The sequence below is a fragment of the Aegilops tauschii genome, chromosome 4, assembly GCF_002575655.3.
Source record: "Aegilops tauschii subsp. strangulata cultivar AL8/78 chromosome 4, Aet v6.0, whole genome shotgun sequence".
Classification (NCBI taxonomy): Eukaryota; Viridiplantae; Streptophyta; class Magnoliopsida; order Poales; family Poaceae; genus Aegilops; species Aegilops tauschii.
Window position 1 is genome coordinate 474627154 of NC_053038.3, and position 19816 is coordinate 474646969.

The 19816-nt window shown below is 44.2% G+C and overlaps 1 protein-coding gene across 1 annotated transcript; it reads right to left on the bottom strand.

The window, feature by feature from the left end:
- Positions 1 to 8982: 8982 nt before the first annotated feature.
- Positions 8983 to 9474, bottom strand: LOC141021974 (uncharacterized). Its single transcript, XM_073497843.1, has one exon. The coding sequence runs from the start codon at positions 9472 to 9474 to the stop codon at positions 8983 to 8985; it is 492 nt and encodes a 163-aa protein (XP_073353944.1).
- Between the last annotated feature and the right edge of the window lie 10342 nt (positions 9475 to 19816).

A 19816-nucleotide genomic window follows, 5' to 3' on the forward strand; every position in this document is an offset into this window, starting at 1 on the left:
TGAATACCTAGTTCAATATTGTTACCGGCAAGTCTCTTTACTCGTTCCGTAATGCATCATCCCGTGACTAACTCATTAGTCACATTGCTTGCAAGGCTTATAGTGATGTGCATTACCGAGAGGGCCCAGAGATACCTCTCCGAAACACGGAGTGACAAATCCTAATCTCGATCTATGCCAACCCAACAAACACCATCGGAAACACCTGTAGAGCAGCTTTATAATCACATAGTTACGTTGTGACGTTTGATAGCACACTAAGTGTTCCTCCGGTATTCGGGAGTTGCATAATCTCATAGTCATAGGAACATGTATGAGTTATGAAGAAAGCAATAGCAATAAACTAAACGATCATTATGCCAAGGTAACGGATGGGTCTTGTCCATCACATCATTCTCTAATGATGTGATACAGTTCATCAAATGACAACACATGTCTTTGGTCAGGAAACATAACCATCTTTGATTAACGAGCTAGTCAAGTAGAGGCATACTAGGGACACTCTGTTTTGTCTATGTATTCACACATGTACTAAGTTTCCGGTTAATACAATTCTAGCATGAATAATAAACATTTATCATGGTATAAGGAAATATAAATAACAACTTTATTATTGCCTCTAGGGCATATTTCTTCAGTCTCCCACTTGCACTAGAGTTAATAATCTAGTTCACATCGTCATGTGATTTAACACCAATAGTTCACTTCTTTATGTGACCAACACTCAAAGGGTTTATTAGAGTCAGTAATCTAGTTCACATCGCCATGTGATTAACACCAAAAGAGTACTAAGGTGTGATCATGTTTTGCTTGTGAAAGAAGTTTAGTCAACGGGTCTGCCACATTCAGATACATATGTATTTTGCAAATTTCTATGTCTACAATACTCTGCATGGAGCTACTCTAGCTAAATGCTCCCACTTTCAATATGTATCCATATCGAGACTCAGAGTCATCTAGATCAGTGTCAAATCTTGCATCGACGTAACTCTTTACGACGAACTCTTTATCACCTCCATAACCGAGAAATATTTTCTTAGCCCTCTAAGGATAATTTGACCAATGTCCAGTGATCTACTCCTAGATCACTATTGTACTCCCTTGCCAAACTCAGGGCAGGGTATACAATAGGTCTGGTACACAGCATTGCACACTTTGTAGAACCTATGGCTGAGGCATAGGGAATGACTTTCATTCTCTCTCTATCTTCTGCCGTGGTCGGGCTTTGAGTCTTACTCAACTTCACACCTTGCAACACAGGCAAGAACTCCTTTGACTGTTCCATTTTGAACTACTTCAAAAACTTGTCAAGGTATGTACTCATTGAAATAACTTATCAAGCATCTTGATCTATCTCTAAAGATCTTGATGCTCAATATGTAAGCAGCTTCACCGAGGTCTTTCTTTGAAAAACTCCTTTCAAACACTCCTTTATGCTTTCCAAAAAAATTCTACATCATTTCTGATCAACAATATGTCATGCACATATACTTATCAGAAAAGTTGTAGCGCTCCCACTCACTTTCTTGTAAACACAGGCTTCACCGCAAGTCTGTATAAAACTGTATGCTTTGATCAAAGCGTATATTCCAACTCCGAGATGCTTGCACCAGTCCATTGATGGATCGTTGGAGCTTGCACATTTTGTTAGCACCTTTAGGATTGACAAAACCTTTTTGGTTTCATCATATACAACTCTTCTTTAAGAAATCCGTGAAGGAATGTAGTTTTGACTTCCATTTGCCAGATTTCGTAAAATGTGGCAATTGCTAACATTATTCGGACAGACTTAAGCATCGCTACGAGTGAGAAAATCTCATCGTAGTCAACACCTTGAACTTGTCAAAAACCTTTTTCGACAAGTCTAGCTTTGTAGATAGTAACAGTACTATCAGCGTCCGTCTTCCTCTTGAAGATCCATTTATTTTCTATTGCTTGTCGATCATCGGGCAAGTCAACCAAAGTCCATACTTCATTCTCATACATGGATCCCATCTCAGATTTCATGGCCCCAAGCCATTTTGTGGAATCTGGGCTCATCATCGCTTCCTCATAGTTTCTAGGTTTGTCATGGTCTAGTAACATGATTTCCATAAAAGTATTACCGTACTACTTTGGTGCAGAACGTATTCTGGTTGACCTACGAGGTTCGGTAGTGACTGCTACCTCTTGAGCATGCGTTGATTTTCCCTTGAAAAGGAAAGGGTGATGCAGCAAAGTAACGTAAGTATTTCCCTCGGTTTTTGAGAACCAAGGTATCAATCCAGTAGGAGACTACACGCAAATCGTCTAGTACCTGCACAAACAATCAAGAACCTTGCAACCAACGCGATAAAGGGGTTATAAATCCCTTCACGGCCACTTGCAAAAGTGAGATATGATAAAGATAATAAGATAAATATTTTTGGTATTTTTGTTGTATAGATTGGAAAGTAAAGATTGGAAAGTAAATAGATAGGAAACTAGAATTGTAGATCAAAAACTAATATGATGGAAAATAGAAGGTTATATGATGGAAAATAGACCCGGGGGCCATAGGTTTCACTAGTGGCTTCTCTCATGATAGCATATATTAGGGTGGGTGAACAAATTACTGCCGAGCAATTGATAGAAAAGCGCATAGTTATGAGAATATCTAGGCAATGATTATGAATATAGGCATCACGTCCGTGTCAATTAGACCGAAACGATTCTGCATCTACTAATATTACTCCACACATCGACCGACTCCTGCCTGCATCTAGAGTATTAAGTTCATAAAAATAGAGTAACGCATTAAGCAAGATGACATGATGTAGAGGGATAAACTCAAGCAATATGATATAAACCCCATCTTTTTATCCTCGATGGCAACAATACAATACGTGCCTTGCTGCCCCTACTGTCACCGGGAAAGGACACCGCAAGATTGAACCCAAAGCTAAGCACTTCTCCCGTTGCAAGAAGGATCAATCTAGTAGGCCAAACTAAACCGATAATTCGAAGAGACTTGCAAAGATATAAAATCATGCATAAAAGAATTCAGAGAAGAATCAAATATTGTTCATAGATAATCTTGATCATAAACCCACAATTCATCGGATCTCGGCAAACACACCGCAAAAAGTATTACATCGAATAGATCTCCAAGAACAACGAGGAGAACTTTGTATTGAGATCCAAAGAGAGAGAAGAAGCCATCTAGCTAATAACTATGGACCTGAAGGTCTGTGGTAAACTACTCACATCATGGGAGAGGCTATGGTGTTGATGTAGAAGCCGTCTGTGATCGATTCCCCCTCCGGTGTAGCGCCGGAAAAGGCCCCAAGATGGGATCTCACGGGTACAGAAGGTTGTGGTGGTGGAAATAGGGTTTCGTGGCTTTCCCCGATATTTTCAGGGTATAAGAGTATATATAGGCGAAATAAGTAGGTCGGTGGAGCTACAAGGGGCCCACGAGGGTGGGGGCGCGCCTACCCCTTGGGCGCGCCCTCCTGCCTCGTGGCCGCCTCGTTGCTTTCTTGACGTCCACTCCAAGTCTCCTGGATTGCATTTGTTCCAAAAAAGATCCTCGCGAAGGTTTCGTTCCGTTTGATATTCCTTTTCTGCGAAACAATGAAATAGGCAAAAAAACAGCAATTTGCACTGGGCCTTCGGTTAGTAGGTTAGTCCCAAAAATAATATAAAAGAGTATAATAAAGCCCATTAAACATCCAAAACAGATAATATAGTAACATGGAACAATCAAAATTATAGATACGCTGGAGACGTATCAGTGACTTGATCTAAAGTTTCATGATCATCATCATTAACTTCCTCACTAATCGGTGTAGGCATCACCGGAACTGATTTCTGTGATGAACTACTTTCCAATTCGGGAGAAGGTACAATTACCTGATCAAGTTCTACATTCCTCCCACTCACTTCTTTCGAGAGAAACTCCTTCTCTAGAAAGGATCCATTCTTAGCAACGAATATCTTGCCTTCGGATCGGTAATAGAAGGTGTACCCAACAGTTACTTTTGGGTATCCTATGAAGACGCACTTCTCCGATTTGGGTTTGAGCTTATCAGGATGAAACTTTTTCACATAAGCATCGCAACCCCAAACTTTAAGAAACGACAGCTTAGGTTTCTTGCCAAACCACAGTTCATACGGTGTCGTCTCAACGGATTTAGATGGTGCCCTTTTTAACGTGAATGCAGCTGTCTCTAATGCATAACCCCAAAACGATAGTGGTAAATCGGTAAGAGACATCATAGATCGCACCATATCTAATAAAGTACGGTTATGACATTCGGACACACCATTACCCTGTGGTGTTCCAGGTGGCGTGAGTTGCGAAACTATTCCACATTGTTTCAAATGAAGACCAAACTCGTAACTCAAATATTCGTCTCTGCGATCAGATCGTAGAAACTTTTTCTTGTTACGATGATTTTCCACTTCACTCTGAAATTCTTTGAACTTTTCAAATGTTTCAGACTTATGTTTCATCAAGTAGATATACCCATATCTGCTCAAATCATCTGTGAAGGTCAGAAAATAACGATACCCATCGTGAGCCTCAACACTCATCGGACCGCATACATCAGTATATATTATTTCCAATAAGTCAGTTGCTCGCTCCATTGTTCCGGAGAACGGAGTCTTAGTCATCTTGCCCATGAGGCATGGTTCGCAAGCATCAAGTGATTCCAAAAGCCCATCAGCATGGAGTTTCTTCATGCGCTTTACACCAATATGACCTAAACGGCAGTGCCACAAATAAGTTGCACTATCATTATTAACTTTGAATCTTTTGGCTTCCATATTATGAATATGTGTATCACTACGATCGAGATTCAATAAGCCATTTATATTGAGTTTATGACCATAGAAGGTTTTATTCATTTAAATAGAACAACAATTATTCTTTGATTTAAATGAATAATCGTATTGCAATAAACATGATCCAGTCATATTCACGCTCAACACAAACACCAAATAACATTTATTTTAGGTTCAACACTAATCCCGAAGGTAAAGGGAGTGTGCGATGGTGATCTTATCAACCTTGGAATCACTTCCAACACACATCATCACCTCGCCCTTAACTAGTCTCTGTTTATTTTGCAACTCCCGTTTCGAGTTACTACTCTTAGCAACTGAACCAGTATCAAATACCGTGGGGTTGCTATAAACACTAGTAAAGTACACATCAGTAACATGTATATCAAATATACCTTTGTTCACTTTGCCATCCTTCTTATCCGCGAAGTATCTAGGGCAGTTCCACTTCCAGTGACCAATTCCTTTGCAGTAGAAGCACTTAGTTTCAGGCTTGGGTCTAGCTTTGGGCTTCTTCACGGGAGTGACAACTTGTTTGTCATTATTCTTGAAGTTCCCTTTCTATCCCTTTGCCCTTTTCTTGAAACTAGTGGTCTTGTTAACCATCAACAATTGATGCTTTTCTTGATTTCTACCTTCACCGATTTTAGCATCGCGAAGAGCTTGGCAATTGTTTTCGTTATCCCTTGCATATTATAGTTCATCACGAAGTTCTAGTAACTTGGTGATAGTGACTAGAGAACTTTGTCAATTACTATCTTATCTGGAAGATTAACTCCCACTTGATTCAAGCAATTGTAGTACCCAGACAATCTGAGCACATGCTCACTGGTTGAGCTATTCTCCTCCATCTTGTAGGCAAAGTACTGTCAGAGGTCTCATACCTCTCGACACGGGCATGAGTATGAAATACCAATTTCAACTCTTGGAACATCTTATATGCTGTGTGGCGTTCAAAACATTTTTGAAGTCCCGGTTCTAAGCCGTAAAGCATGGTGCACTAAACTATCAAGTAGTCATCGTACCGAGCTTGTCAACACGTTCATAACATCTGCATCTGCTCCTGCAATAGTTCTGTCACCTAGCGGTGCATCAAGGACATAATTTTTCTGTGTAACAATGAGGATAATCCTCAGATCACGGACCAAGTCTGCATCATTGCTACTATCATCTTTCAACTTATATTTCTCTAGGAACATATAAAGAATAAACGGGGAGCTACATCGCGAGCTATTGATCTACAACATAGATATGCTGATACTACCAGGACTAAGTTCATGATAAATTAAAGTTTAATTAATCATATTACTTAAGAACTCCCACTTAGATACACATCCCTCTAATCATCTAAGTGATCACGTGATCCAAATCAACTAAACCATGTCCGATCATCACGTGAGATGGAGTAGTTTTCAATGGTGAACATCACTATGTTGGATCATATCTACGATATGATTCACGCTCGACCTTTCGTTCTCAGTGTTCCGAGGCCATATCTGCACATGCTAGGCTCGTCAAGTTTAACTCGAGTATTCTGCGTGTGCAAAACTGGCTTGCACCCGTTGTATGTGAACGTAGAGCTTATCACACCCGATCATCACGTGGTGTCTCGGCACGACGAACTGTCGCAACGGTGCATACTCAGGGAGAACACTTATACCTTCAAATTTAGTGAGAGATCATCTTATAATGCTACCGTCGAACTAAGCAAAATAAGGCGCATAAAGGATAAACATCACATGCAATCAATATAAGTGATATGATATGGCCATCATCATCTTGTGCCTTTGATCTCCATCTCCAAAGCACCGTCATGATCACCATCGACACCGGCACGACACCTTGATCTCCATCATAGCATCGTTGTCATCTCGTCAACTATTGCTTGTACGACTATCGCTACCGCTTAGTGTTAAAGTAAAAACAATTACATGGCGATTGCATTGCATACAATAAAGTGACAACATATGGCTCCTGCCAGTTGCCGATAACTGTGTTACAAAACATGATCATCTCATACACTAAAATACAACATCATGTCTTGACCATATCACATCACAACATACCCTGCAAAAACAAGTTAGATGTCCTCTACTTTGCTGTTGCACATTTTACGTGGCTGCTACGGGCTTAGCAAGAACCGTTCTTACCTACGCATCAAAACACAACGATTTTCGTCAACTGTGTTGTTTTAACCTTCAACAAGGACCAGGCGTAGTCACACTCGATTCAACTAAAGTTGGAGAAACAGACACCCACTAGCCGCCTGTGTGCGAAGCACGTCGGTAGAACCAGTCTCGCGTAAGCGTACGCGTAATGTTGGTCTGAGCCGCTTCATCCAACAATACCGCCGAATCAAAGTATGACATGCTGGTAAGCAGTATGACTATTATCGCCCACAACTCCTTGTGTTCTACTCGTGCATATAACATCTACGCATAGACCTGGCTCGGATGCCACTGTTGGGGAACGCAGTAATTTCAAAAAAAAATCTACGAACACGCAAGATCTATCTAGGTGATGCATACCAACAAGAGGGGAGAGTGATGTCCACGTACCCTCATAGACCGAAAACGGAAGCGTTATGACAATGCTGTTGATGTAGTCGTACGTCTTCATGATCCGACTGATCCTAGTACCGAAAGTACGGCACCTCCGCGATCTGCACACGTTCAGCTCGGTGACGTCTCGCGAACTCTAGATCCAGCTGAGGTCGAGGTAGAGTTTCGTCAGCACGACGGCGTGATGACGGTGATGATGAAGTTACCGATGCAGGGCTTCGCCTAAGCACTACAACGATATAACCGAGGTAGAAATCTGTGGAGGGGGGCACCGCACATGGCTAAACAATCAACATGTGTGTCTATGGGGTGCCCCCCTCCCCCGTATATAAAGGAGTGGAGGAGGGGAGGGCCGGCCCTCTCATGGCACGCCCAAGGGGGGAGTCCTACTCCCGGTGGGAGTAGAATTCCCCTTTTCCTTAGTTGGAGTAGGAGAAGAAGGAAGAGGGAGAGGGAGAGAAGGAAATGGGGGCCGGGCCCCTTCCCAATTCGGATTGGGCTTGGGGGGCGCACCCCCACCTTGGCCGCCTCCTCCTCTCTCCCATTAAGGCCCAATGACTCCCGGGGGGGTTCCGGTAACCCCCCGGTACTCCAGTAAATGCCCGAACTCACCTGGAACCATTCCGATGTCCAAACATAGCCTTCCAATATATCGATCTTTATGTCTCGACCATTTTGAGACTCCTCGTCATGTCCATGATCACATCCAGGACTCCGAGCAACCTTTGGTACATCAAAACACATAAACTCATAATACCGATCGTCATCGAACGTTAAGTGTGCGGACCCTACGGGTTCGAGAACTGTGTAGACATGACCGAGACTCATCTCCGGTCAATAACCAATAGCGGAACCTGGATATTCATTTTGGCTCCCACATATTCTACGAAGATCTTTATCGGTCAAACCGCATAACAACATACATTGTTCCCTTTGTCATCGGTATGTTACTTGCCCGAGATTCGATCATCGGTATCTGAATACCTAGTTCAACCTCGTTAGCGTCAAGTCTCTTTACTCGTTCCATAATGCATCATCCCGTGACTAACTCATTAGTCACATTGCTTGCAAGGCTTATAGTGATGTGCATTACCGAGAGGGCCCAGAGATACCTCTCCGAAACACAGAGTGACAAATCCTAATCTCGATCTATGCCAACCCAACAGACACCATCGGAAACACATGTAGAGCATCTTTATAATCACCCAGTTACGTGGTGACGTTTGATAACACACTAAGTGTTCCTCCGGTATTCGGGAGTTGCATAATCTCATAGTTATAGGAACATGTATGAGTTATGAAGAAAGCAATACCAATAAACTAAACGATCATTATGCCAAGCTAACGGATGGGTCTTGTCCATCACATCATTCTCTAATGATGTGATCCCGTTCATCAAATGACAACACATGTCTATGGTCAGGAAAAATAACCATCTTTGATTAACGAGCTAGTCAAGTAGAGGCATACTAGGGACACTCTGTTTTGTCTATGTATTGACACATGTACTAAGTTTCCGGTTAATACAATTCTAGCATGAATAATAAACATTTATCATGGTATAAGTAAATATAAATAACAACTTTATTATTGCCTCTAGGGCATATTTCCTTCACAACAACCTTTCTGTATCAGCGGCATTTGGCTGCCTCAAGTACTCAGGGCCAAACACTGCCACCACGGCCTTGCAGAAGCTGTACAGTGACAAAAGACATGTGGACTCACTCATGCGCACGTACTCATTCACAAGATCGCCTGGAATTCCATATGCAAGCATGCAGATGGCCGCCGTGCATTTCTGGTAAGAGGAGAATCCAAGCTTGCCAAGGGCATCAGTCTTGCACTCGAAGTATGGGTCATGAGCAACCACTCCCTCTCGGATATGATTGAACAGATGCCTTGACATATGAAAACGACGACGGAATTTATTCGGCTTGAAGAGCGGGGTGTTCGCAAAGTAGTCGGAATAGAGCAGGGCGCGGCCTCTCTCTCTGTTGCGGTTCAGGTTGGGAGCACGGCCAGGGACTGACCCCCCTGTACCGAGGAAGCTGCCGTTCAATGTGGTCGTGAACGACCAGTGCAGCCACCACAAGATCTTTGTCATGCGAGGACGAATCGTCCGATGAGTAAATGAAGTGGCGGAAGAAAAAATCATCTCCATTGTCCATACCTTTGTGGGCAAAGTGTCAAACACCTTGCGGTCGTGATGGTAAAGAGTCCGCGACGATCACCTCGATGCAGCAGGGGTGGTTTGGCGGCCGGCTAGTGGCCGCAATGGAGGACTCGACGGAAGCTGTCGTGGTCCATATCCGTCGCCGGCGGTCGTATCCCCTCTGGCACTTGCTACAACGGCGATGGCCAAATCTCCTTCAAGCGACGGCCGAAACTCCTACAAAAGCGCGGGCGTGGTGGCGGCCATGTCGAGACATGGTTTGGTATGGACGGTCGGGGGGGTGAGCAGTGAGGAGGCGGCCGGAGAATAGTGGCGCCGCCGGCGGCTGGGTGGGGCGGGGTGGGGCGGGGGAGAGCGGGTGGAGGCGAATGGACTGCTACTGTCCCCGATAGGCGGGCCACGGGAGGACAAGGGCGTGCGTCCAGCCCATCCGCGCGATGTCCGTTTCACCCCAAACTCGGTGCAAGTTTGGGCTGAGAATGGGTCGAAAACAGACAAAATCTGGACATTTGTCTGTTTGGGACCGCGCGTTGGGCCGCGCTATTCGTCTGTTCTACCCCAAACGAACGCACCCGGACGGGATGGGGTCGCGCGCTGGAGTTGGCCTTAGCTATGCTCACGCCGGTGTTCAATTGTTTTTTTCTCGATAGAGCGGTGCTGAATTATATACTCCCTCCGATCCAAATTAATTGACACAACTTTTGTAACTTTAGTATAAAGTTGTAGTACAGTTGTATCAGTTAATTTGGATCGGACGAAGTAGTATATTCTTAGTTGATGAAGCGGTGCTAAATTTATAACACTTGATCGCTCAGCATATGAAAGAAATTTTGCGGATATTCAATTTGGCTCTAGGGAGCACATGCACCTGCGTGTCAAAAAGGAATTTTATAAATGTAAAAGAAAATTGCAAAAAAATAAATATGTTCATTGTTACACCCAAATACTACCTGCAAATTTTTAGGGGAAGAACTTCAGCATTTTGGCCTGTGTAAAAAAATCAAACGCCAAACGTTACCTTCAAATGTTACACTTAATTTTCTTCAAGGAAAAAATGTTACACTTAATTTTGTTTTTTTCATCGACGAAGCACTGCTATCCCATATGGCATGAAAACTGTCAAGCACATTTGGTACACTAACATGAACATCTAGAAAAAAAATAAGAATTTTAATGTAGCGACCCGACCTCAGACGGTCAAGTCTCTATGCTCAGTGTCATCCCTGGATCGGTAATGCTGACACACACAGTACTCGAAGGATTTATAACAGAGTAGCAATCACACACTTATTACATCGAATGTCTCAAAAGAGAACTTATTACAATAAATATGGCTTAAGGCCATCTAATAAGATAACAGCGGAAGGCTTAGAAGATAAAGTGAGTCCATCAACTCCAACGGCATAACTGAGTGCATGACAAACGACCTATGGCACCTTACTCGTCGTCTGAAAAGTCTGCAACATGATATGTTGCAGCCCAAAAACGGGTCAGCACATGGAATATGCTGGCAATATAACACAGTAGAGCAATGAAGAGATAAATGCTACCACTACATGCATATATGGCTGGTGGAGGCTCTATGGTTATATTGTTTTTGCGAAAAGCCAATTTTTTCCTACAACAAAGGAATATATTTTATTTAACTATCATGGTGGTTGAAACATCATTGAGAAGATTCCTCCAACTCAATCCCAATTAAAGTATTCATTAACAACCCAACAAATTAATTTAGACTGATGAGATCAAATCAATAATTCAAGTACCAGATACTCAAAAATGTCCATAACCGGGGACACGGCTAACCATGATTAGTTTATACACTCTACAGAGGTTTGCGCACTTTTCCCCACAAGACTCGATCTCCTCCGTTGGATTTCTCGCACTTCATGGTGTTTGAGAAACGAATGACCGAGACACAGTCTTTCAGAAGCATTAACTCTTTACTCTGGGTAGGCAGTTACACCTACTTTCCCTCTACATCTGCTAGCCTACCACTGAAAGAGGTCATGCAACATACTCAACTATGCCAGAGCCCATAATGGCTTGTGGCTGCGCACGGAAGTTTCTAGCATGAATAATCTTATGATCCCTTTGAGCCTGGGTGGCGGACTGTAGGATGATCACACGGGTACTCCGGGATATCCTAAGACAACACTGGATTCTCTAGGTGCCCACAAGCAATCCACCCAGATGTGTATTAAAGTCTGTCATGGTACTCTCAAATCCAATCCACGTCTACGAGCATAGCAATATAAGCATAACGTAGAAGTAACTCCCAGGGTTTGATAATAAATAGGGAAATAGGTTCTACCTCGTCATCTACTTCCCAAATACCCACAAGTTAATCACATCCTAATCATGCAGTGTTTGAGGATTGTAACTAATGCATTAAACTTGGTATGAAAGGGGTATGATCAATGTGTTACTTGCCTTGCTGACGATCCGCAAAACCTAGAGACTCGTAGTAGCACGCTTCGCACTCCGGGAATTCTATCGCAAACAAACAATAGCATACATAAGCAATCAAGCAAAGATGCACGGGTAAAACACAAATAAGAAGATCTAACCAGAAAGTTCAACTGAAGAACTCCGGTTGGCAAAAAGAATCAATCAAACGGAGCAACAAAACACAAACTGCGAAAGAAACAAGATCCGTTTACTAATCTGGACTAAACTCAAATTTTACAGTACCAAAATCTTGTTCATGTTGGTTAAACAGAAAGAGGACTTCGAGACGAAGATCTAGACGCTTGTTTCACCTGATTTGGATAAACGAGCGAAAAATATACTAGATCGAAGATTTGGGCAGAAATCGCGATCGAAAATAATCATGGAAAAACCCTGGAAAAATAAAAAACTGACGAACAGGCTAACGAACGAACGTTCGTTGTCTGCGACTAACCGGCGAACGACGTTCGTTAAAACGAACATACGGACGAACGTCCGCTAAATAAATAAACCGACGGAAAACCGAACGAACCGATCTATTTAAAAAAAACTAGATCTAGGGTTTCTAAAAAAACGAACGGTTAACCGAAAAAAAGGCGGCGGCGGCTACCTCCGGCGAGGCATCGGGCTTGCGGCGGCGAGCTGCGGCGGCTTGCGGCGGCGGGGCGTGCAGGCGGTGGCGAGCTGCAGGGCGACGGCGGGGCGCGCAGGCGGCGGGGTATTTATGAGGGGGTCGGGGTCGAGGCCGACTTGGAAGAGGGGCGGCGCGGCGGCGTCGCGCAGGCGGACTCCGGCGAGTCCGTCTCGCGCACGGGAGGGAGGCGGCGGCGCTGGCTGGGCGAGCTGGGCCTCGGCCCAGTCCGGTCCGGCGGGATTTTTTTAAACCAGATTTCACCGGAAAAAATCCTAGAAAAATAAATAAAAATCTAAAAATACCAAAACAAATTGTCGCCGTCTAAATAAAATATTTAGAACAAGATGAATATTTTATTGGCCCTAAAATGCAATTTTGAAAAATGCATATTTTCTAGTTCAAATAAAATCGCAAATAAAATTCAAGTAAAATTATTTATTTGATTTTAATATTTTTCCTCCAATATTTCATTTATTTTGGAGAAGTCATATTATCTCCTCTCATATATTTTAATAAGAAAAAAATTCGGAGAGAAAATTTATTAAAACCAAAATGATCCCTGTTTCAATATTTGATAAATTTCAAATATGAAAAACGTAAAATCCCCAACTCTCTCCGTGGGTCCTTGAGTTGCTTAGAATTTCGAGGATCGCAAAACGAAAATGCAATAAAATATGATATGCATGAATGACCTATGTATAACATTCCAAATTGAAAATTTGGGATGTTACAAACCTACCCTCCTTAAGATGAATCTCGTCCTCGAGATTCGGGTTGGCTAGAAAATAGGTGTGGGTGGTCTTTGCGTAGATCATCCTCTCGTTCCCACGTGGCTTCATCCTCGGTGTGGTGGCTCCACTGAACTTTGCAAAACTTGATAACCTTGCTGCGAGTAACTCGGCTGGCAAACTCGAGAATCCTGACGGGTTTCTCCTCATATGTCAAATCACTATCTAACTGAATTGCTTCCAGGGGCACTGTGTCTCTCAGGGGAATATCGGCCATCTCTGCATGGCACTTCTTCAACTGGGAAACGTGAAATACATCATGAACTCCTGACAATCCTTCGGGTAGCTCCAACTTGTAGGCAACCTCTCCCATGTGTTCCAAAACATGGTACGGTCCCACAAATCTCGGGGCTATCTTTCCCTTAACTCCAAAACGTTTAACTCCTCGCAGTGGTGACACACGGAGATATGCTCTGCCTCCGATTTCATAGACTACCTCCTTGCGTTTTGAGTCTGCATAGCTTTTCTGTCTGGACTGAGCTACCTTCAGTCTATCTCGAATCAGCTTAACCTTCTCTTCGGACTCCTTAATCAAATTCGGTCCAAACAACTAGCGGTCTCCAACTTCATCCCACATCAACGGTCTTCGGCATCTTCTTCCATACAGGGCTTCGAACGGTGCCATCTTCAAACTAGCCTGGTAGCTATTGTTGTACGAAAATTCCGCATAGGGCAAGTTGTCATCCCAACTAGATCCATAATCTAGCGCACAAGCTCTCAACATGTCCTCCAGAATCTGATTGACTCTCTCAGTCTGTCCATCTATCTGCAGATGAAAGGTTGTACTGAACTCTAGCCTGGTACCCAAAGACTGGTGCAGCTGGTGCCAAAACTTTCAAGTAAACTGTGTTCCTCTATCTGATACGATGGTCCTCGGAACTCCGTGCAGACATACGATCCTGGTCATATATATCTTGGCCAACTTCGCGCTTGTATAGGTGGTTTTCACTGGGATAAAGTGAGCTACTTTGGTCAAGCGATCCACTACTACCCAGATAGAATCATATCCCGATCGGGTCCTGGGTAATCCGGTGATAAAGTCCATGCCAAACTTATCCCACTTCCATTCGGGTATCAGCATAGGCTGCAGTAATCCTGCTGGCTTCTGATGTTCGGCCTTCACTCTTTGACATACATCACATACAGCTACATACTCAGCAATGTCTTTCTTCATACCCGTCCACCAGAAACGCTCCTTCAAATCCAAATACATCTAGGTGTTTCCGGGGTGTATCGAGTATGGCGAGTCATGAGCTTCCTGAAGTATCAACTTCCTGATTTCTGCATTATTGGGCACATATACACGGTCCTCAAACCACAAGGTGTCGTGCTCATCCTCACGAAAACCTTTGGCTTTTCCTTCACTCATCTTCTCCTTTATCTCGGCAATTTCTTTGTCATCCTTCTGAGCTTCTCGAATCTTTTCCAACAATGTTGACTGAACCTCCAATGCTGCAACAAAACCTCTAGGGACTATCTCCAAGCGAAGCTCCCTGAGATCTTATGCTAACTCCCTTGGCAATCCTCCGCTTACGAGGGTATTGGCATAACTCTTCCGGCTCAAAGCATCTGCTACAACATTGGCCTTTCCTGGATGATAGTGCAGCTTCATATCATAATCCTTTATGAGTTCCAACCATCTCCTCTGCCTGAGGTTCAGCTCCTTCTGAGTAAAAATGTACTTCAAACTCTTGTGATCCGTGTACACATCACAACGGTTTCCAATAAGAAAATGTCTCCAGGTCTTGAGCGCATGTACCACAGCTGCTAGCTCCAAATCATGCGTGGCATAATTCAATTCATGCGGTCGGAGTTGACGTGAGGCATACGAGACAACTCTTCCGTCTTGCATAAGTACTCCTCCAAGTTCTACGCGAGAGGCGTCGCAATACACTTGGAAATCCTTGCGTATATCTGGCAGAATCAGCACTGGGGCTATAGTCAAATGTTTCTTCAACTCCTGGAAACTTGCTTCGCAATCTTCAGTCCAATGGAACTTAGTGTCCAGTCTTCCCGCACTTGAAACAAGTAATGTGACTTAGATTCTTCTTGGCGGGTGTGGCTGGGTTGGAGCGGTTCTGATTACTGCTCGCTCCACTCCCATTCCCATTCTTGGGGCCATTGTGGTTATGGGAACTTCCTCCATTGTGGGTATGGCCTCCATGGTTATGGGTAAGTCCTCCCGAGTTCGGGGTGAAACGAGGCTTCCGCTGAGCTCCTGAATGGTACTTTCCTTGTCCATACTTCCTTTTGCGGCTCTCTATCTGCTGCTGCTTCCCTTCAATCATAAGAACCTTGTCTACCAACTCCTGGTAGTTGTTGAATGTTGCCACCATCAACTGCATGCTCATCTCATCATTAAGCCCTTCCATAAACTTATCCTGCTTCGCGGCATCTGTGGCCACATCATCAGGGGCATAACGAGATAGCTTACTAAACTCATCTACATACTGAGCCACAGTACGATTTCCCTGGCGCAAGTTGCGAAACTCATGCTTCTTCATGCTCATAGCTCCAGTTGAGACATGGGCTGTGCGGAATGCTTGTTGAAACTGATCCCAAGTGATATTGGCTATAGGGAAAGTGGTCGTGTAATTCTCCCACCATGATGCTGCTGGTCCATCCAATTGATGTGCGGCAAAATGCACCTTCTTTGCATCTGTGCATCCTGCGGTGGTCAACTCCCTTCCAATCTTGCGTAGCCAGTCATCCGCAACTATTGGCTCGGTGCTACTGGAAAACACCGGCGGCTGCAACCTCAGAAAACAGGCTAAGTTGTCAACTGGAGGCGGGTTGTTGTTGTTGTTGTTGTTGTTGTTGTTGTTGTTGCTGCTGTTGTTGCCTTGGTTCTGGACTAATATCTGCATCAATGCATTCTGCTGCCGAATCAACTGGGTGATCTCCGGTGGGAAGACAAATCCGGTATCACGTCTCGGAGGCATCTGATGGGTTTAGAGGGGAGAGATTAGAATAGAAATGAGGTCTAGTGAGAAAGCACTACCCAAATGCACATGAGACAAACACAAACATATCACACCAATCAATTCAAGCAAGGGCATACAATCGGTCTAGAACTATCGTTACAAAAGTGATCAGACTACTACTATATACAGGGGGAATACTACTCATCATATGGTGGTCATCTAGAAATTTTGATCGGTGGAAGATTCCATGATATCCGCTCCAGCTTCATCTTCACAATCATCATCACTACCATCAGGTTCGGAGTCGGTGTCATCGATGATGATGTAGTCTTCAGAACGAATTTCCTTAGGTTCGTCGTCTTCTCCTCCTGGCGCGGGGTCTCCCATGAATACTCCTACCTTCCTTGTCAGGTCGTCATTCTTTTCCACGAGTATCGTCATTTCCTCCTCATATCCATCGCGTGTAGACTTGAGTTCCTCTTCTAGCTTTGTGATCCTGGTCATCGCCTTCTTCAAATCTATCATGCCTGCGCACATCTAGTTCTCCTGGCGTCGAATGTGTTGGTTTAACTCCTGGATGAAAGCTGCAATGGACCTGTCCTTCTTGGTGCTGATCATCTCCCATTGCTCGTCTCGGCGCCCACATATCTGGTAGATATTATCCTTGAGATCCTTGTGATAAACTTCACCAATGCGTCCCATGGCGATGTGGGCTGCCATGCTCTTGCCTAGACTCCAGGTTGGTGCATCAAAGGAAAACTCTATGGGCTCGACTGGCGTGAATGTCCTTCCTGGAATTTGAACTCGAATCATACAACGCTCCTCTTCTAGTAAAGTGACGGTGTATGTTCCGGTGAAGCTTGGTATTCCGATGTTCAGGTACCTAGTGACTTCCTTCAAGTGTCGTCCAAAGGGTGTGTCTTCATCCGGTTGTGCAAACTTGTTCCTTGAGTCCGCCATCCTAAAGAGTAGAAAATGGAGAGGAGTTAGAAATGAGTAGAGAAGAGTGACCTATGGCTCATCTTAGTGGTCGTGTCCTACATTCAATGTGTGCTCTGATACCATCTTGTAGCGACCCGACCTCAGACGGTCAAGTCTCTATGCTCAGTGTCATCCCTGGATCGGTAATGCTGACACACACAGTACTCGAAGGATTTATAACAGAGTAGCAATCACACACTTATTACATCGAATGTCTCAAAAGAGAACTTATTACAATAAATATGGTTTAAGGCCATCTAATAAGATAACAGCGGAAGGCTTGGAAGATAAAGTGAGTCCATCAACTCCAACGGCATAACTGAGTGCATGACAAACGACCTATGGCACCTTACACGTCGTCTGAAAAGTCTGCAACATGATATGTTGCAGCCCGAAAACGGGTCAGCACATGGAATATGCTGGCAATATAACACAGTAGAGCAATGAACAGATAAATGCTATCACTACATGCATATATGGCTGGTGGAGGCTCTATGCTTATATTGCTTTTGCGAAAAGCCAATTTTTCCCTACAACAAAGGAATATATTTTATTTAACTATCATGGTGGTTGAAACATCATTGAGAAGGTTCCTCCAACTCAATCCCAATTAAAGTATTCATTAACAACCCAACAAATTAATTTAGACTGATGAGATCAAATCAATAATTCAAGTACCAGATACTCAAAAATGTCCATAACCGGGGACACGGCTAACCATGATTAGTTTATACACTCTACAGAGGTTTGCGCACTTTTCCCCACAAGACTCGATCTCCTCCGTTGGATTTCTTGCACTTCATGGTGTTTGAGAAACGGATGACCGAGACACAGTCTTTCAGAAGCATTAACTCTTTACTATGGGTAGACAGTTACACCTACTTTCCCTCTACATCTGCTAGCCTACCACTGAAAGAGGTCACACAACATACTCAACTATGCCAGAGCCCATAATGGCTTGTGGCTGCGCATGGAAGTTTCTAGCATGAATAATCTTATGATCCCTTTGAGCCTAGGTGGCGGACCGTAGGATGATCACACGGGTACTCCGGGATATCCTAGGACAACACTGCATTCTCCAGGTCCTGTGGCGACCCGACCTTAGACGATCAAGTCTCTGTGCTCAGTGTCATCCCTGGATCGGTAATGCTGACACACACAGTACTTGAAGGATTTATAACAGAGTAGCAATCACACACTTATTACATCGAATGTCTCAAAAGAGAACTTATTACAATAAATATGGCTTAAGGCCATCTAATAAGATAGCAACGGAAGGCTTGGAAGATAAAGTGAGTCCATCAACTCCAACGGCATAGCTGAGTGCATGACAAACGACCTATGGCACCTTACTCGTCGTCTGAAAAGTCTGCAACATGATATGTTGCAGCCTGAAAACGGGTCAGCACATGGAATATGCTGGCAATATAACACAGTAGAGCAATGAACAGATAAATGCTACCGCTACATGCATATATGGCTGGTGGAGGCTCTATGGTTATATTGTTTTTGCGAAAAGCCAATTTTTTCCTACAACAAAGGAATATATTTTATTTAACTACCATGGTGGTTGAAACATCATTGAGAAGGTTCCTACAACTCAATCCCAATTAAAGTATTCATTAACAACCCAACAAATTAATTTAGAGTGATGAGATTGTTGGGCAACGTAGTAATTTCAAAAAAAATCCTACGCACACGCAAGATCATGGTGATGCATAGCAACGAGAGGGGAGAGTGTTGTCCACGTACCCTCGTAGATCGAAAGCGGAAACGTTAGCACAATGCGGTTGATGTAGTCGTACGTCTTCACGATCTGACCGATCAAGTACCGAACGCACGGCACCTACGAGTTCAGCACACGTTCAGCCCGATGACGTCCCTCGAACTCCGATCAAGCTGAGTGTTGAGGGAGAGTTTCGTCAGCACGACGGCGTGGTGACGATGATGATGTTCTACCGACGCAGGGCTTCGCCTAAGCACCGCTACAGTATTATCGAGGTGGACTATGGTGGAGGGGGGCACCGCACACGGCTAAAAGATCAAACGATCAATTGTTGTGTCTAGGGTGCCCCCTGCCCCCGTATATAAAGGAGCAAGGGGAAGGTGCGGCCGGCCAGGAGGAGGCGCGCCAGGAGGAGTCCTACTCCCACCGGGAGTAGGACTCCCTCCCTTCCTTGTTGGACTAGGAGAGGAGAGGGAAGGAGAGAGGGGGCAAGGAAAGGGGGGGCGCCGCCCCCCTCCTTGTCTAATTCGGACTTGGGGGGAGGGGCGCGCGGCTGCCCCTTGGCCGCCTCTCCTCTTCCACCAATTGGGCCCATGAGGCCCAATAGCCTCCGGGGGTTCCGGTAACCCCCCGGTACTCCGGTATATATCCGATAACCCCCGGAACCATTCCGGTGTCCGAATATAGTCATCCAATATATCAATCTTCATGTCTCGACCATTTCAAGACTCCTCGTCATGTCCGTGATCACATCCGGGACTCCGAACAA

Excerpts from the sequence above, each read along its gene's own strand:
- LOC141021974 (XM_073497843.1), bottom strand. The coding sequence starts at position 9,474 with ATGACAAAGATCTTGTGGTGGCTGCACTGGTCGTTCACGACCACATTG.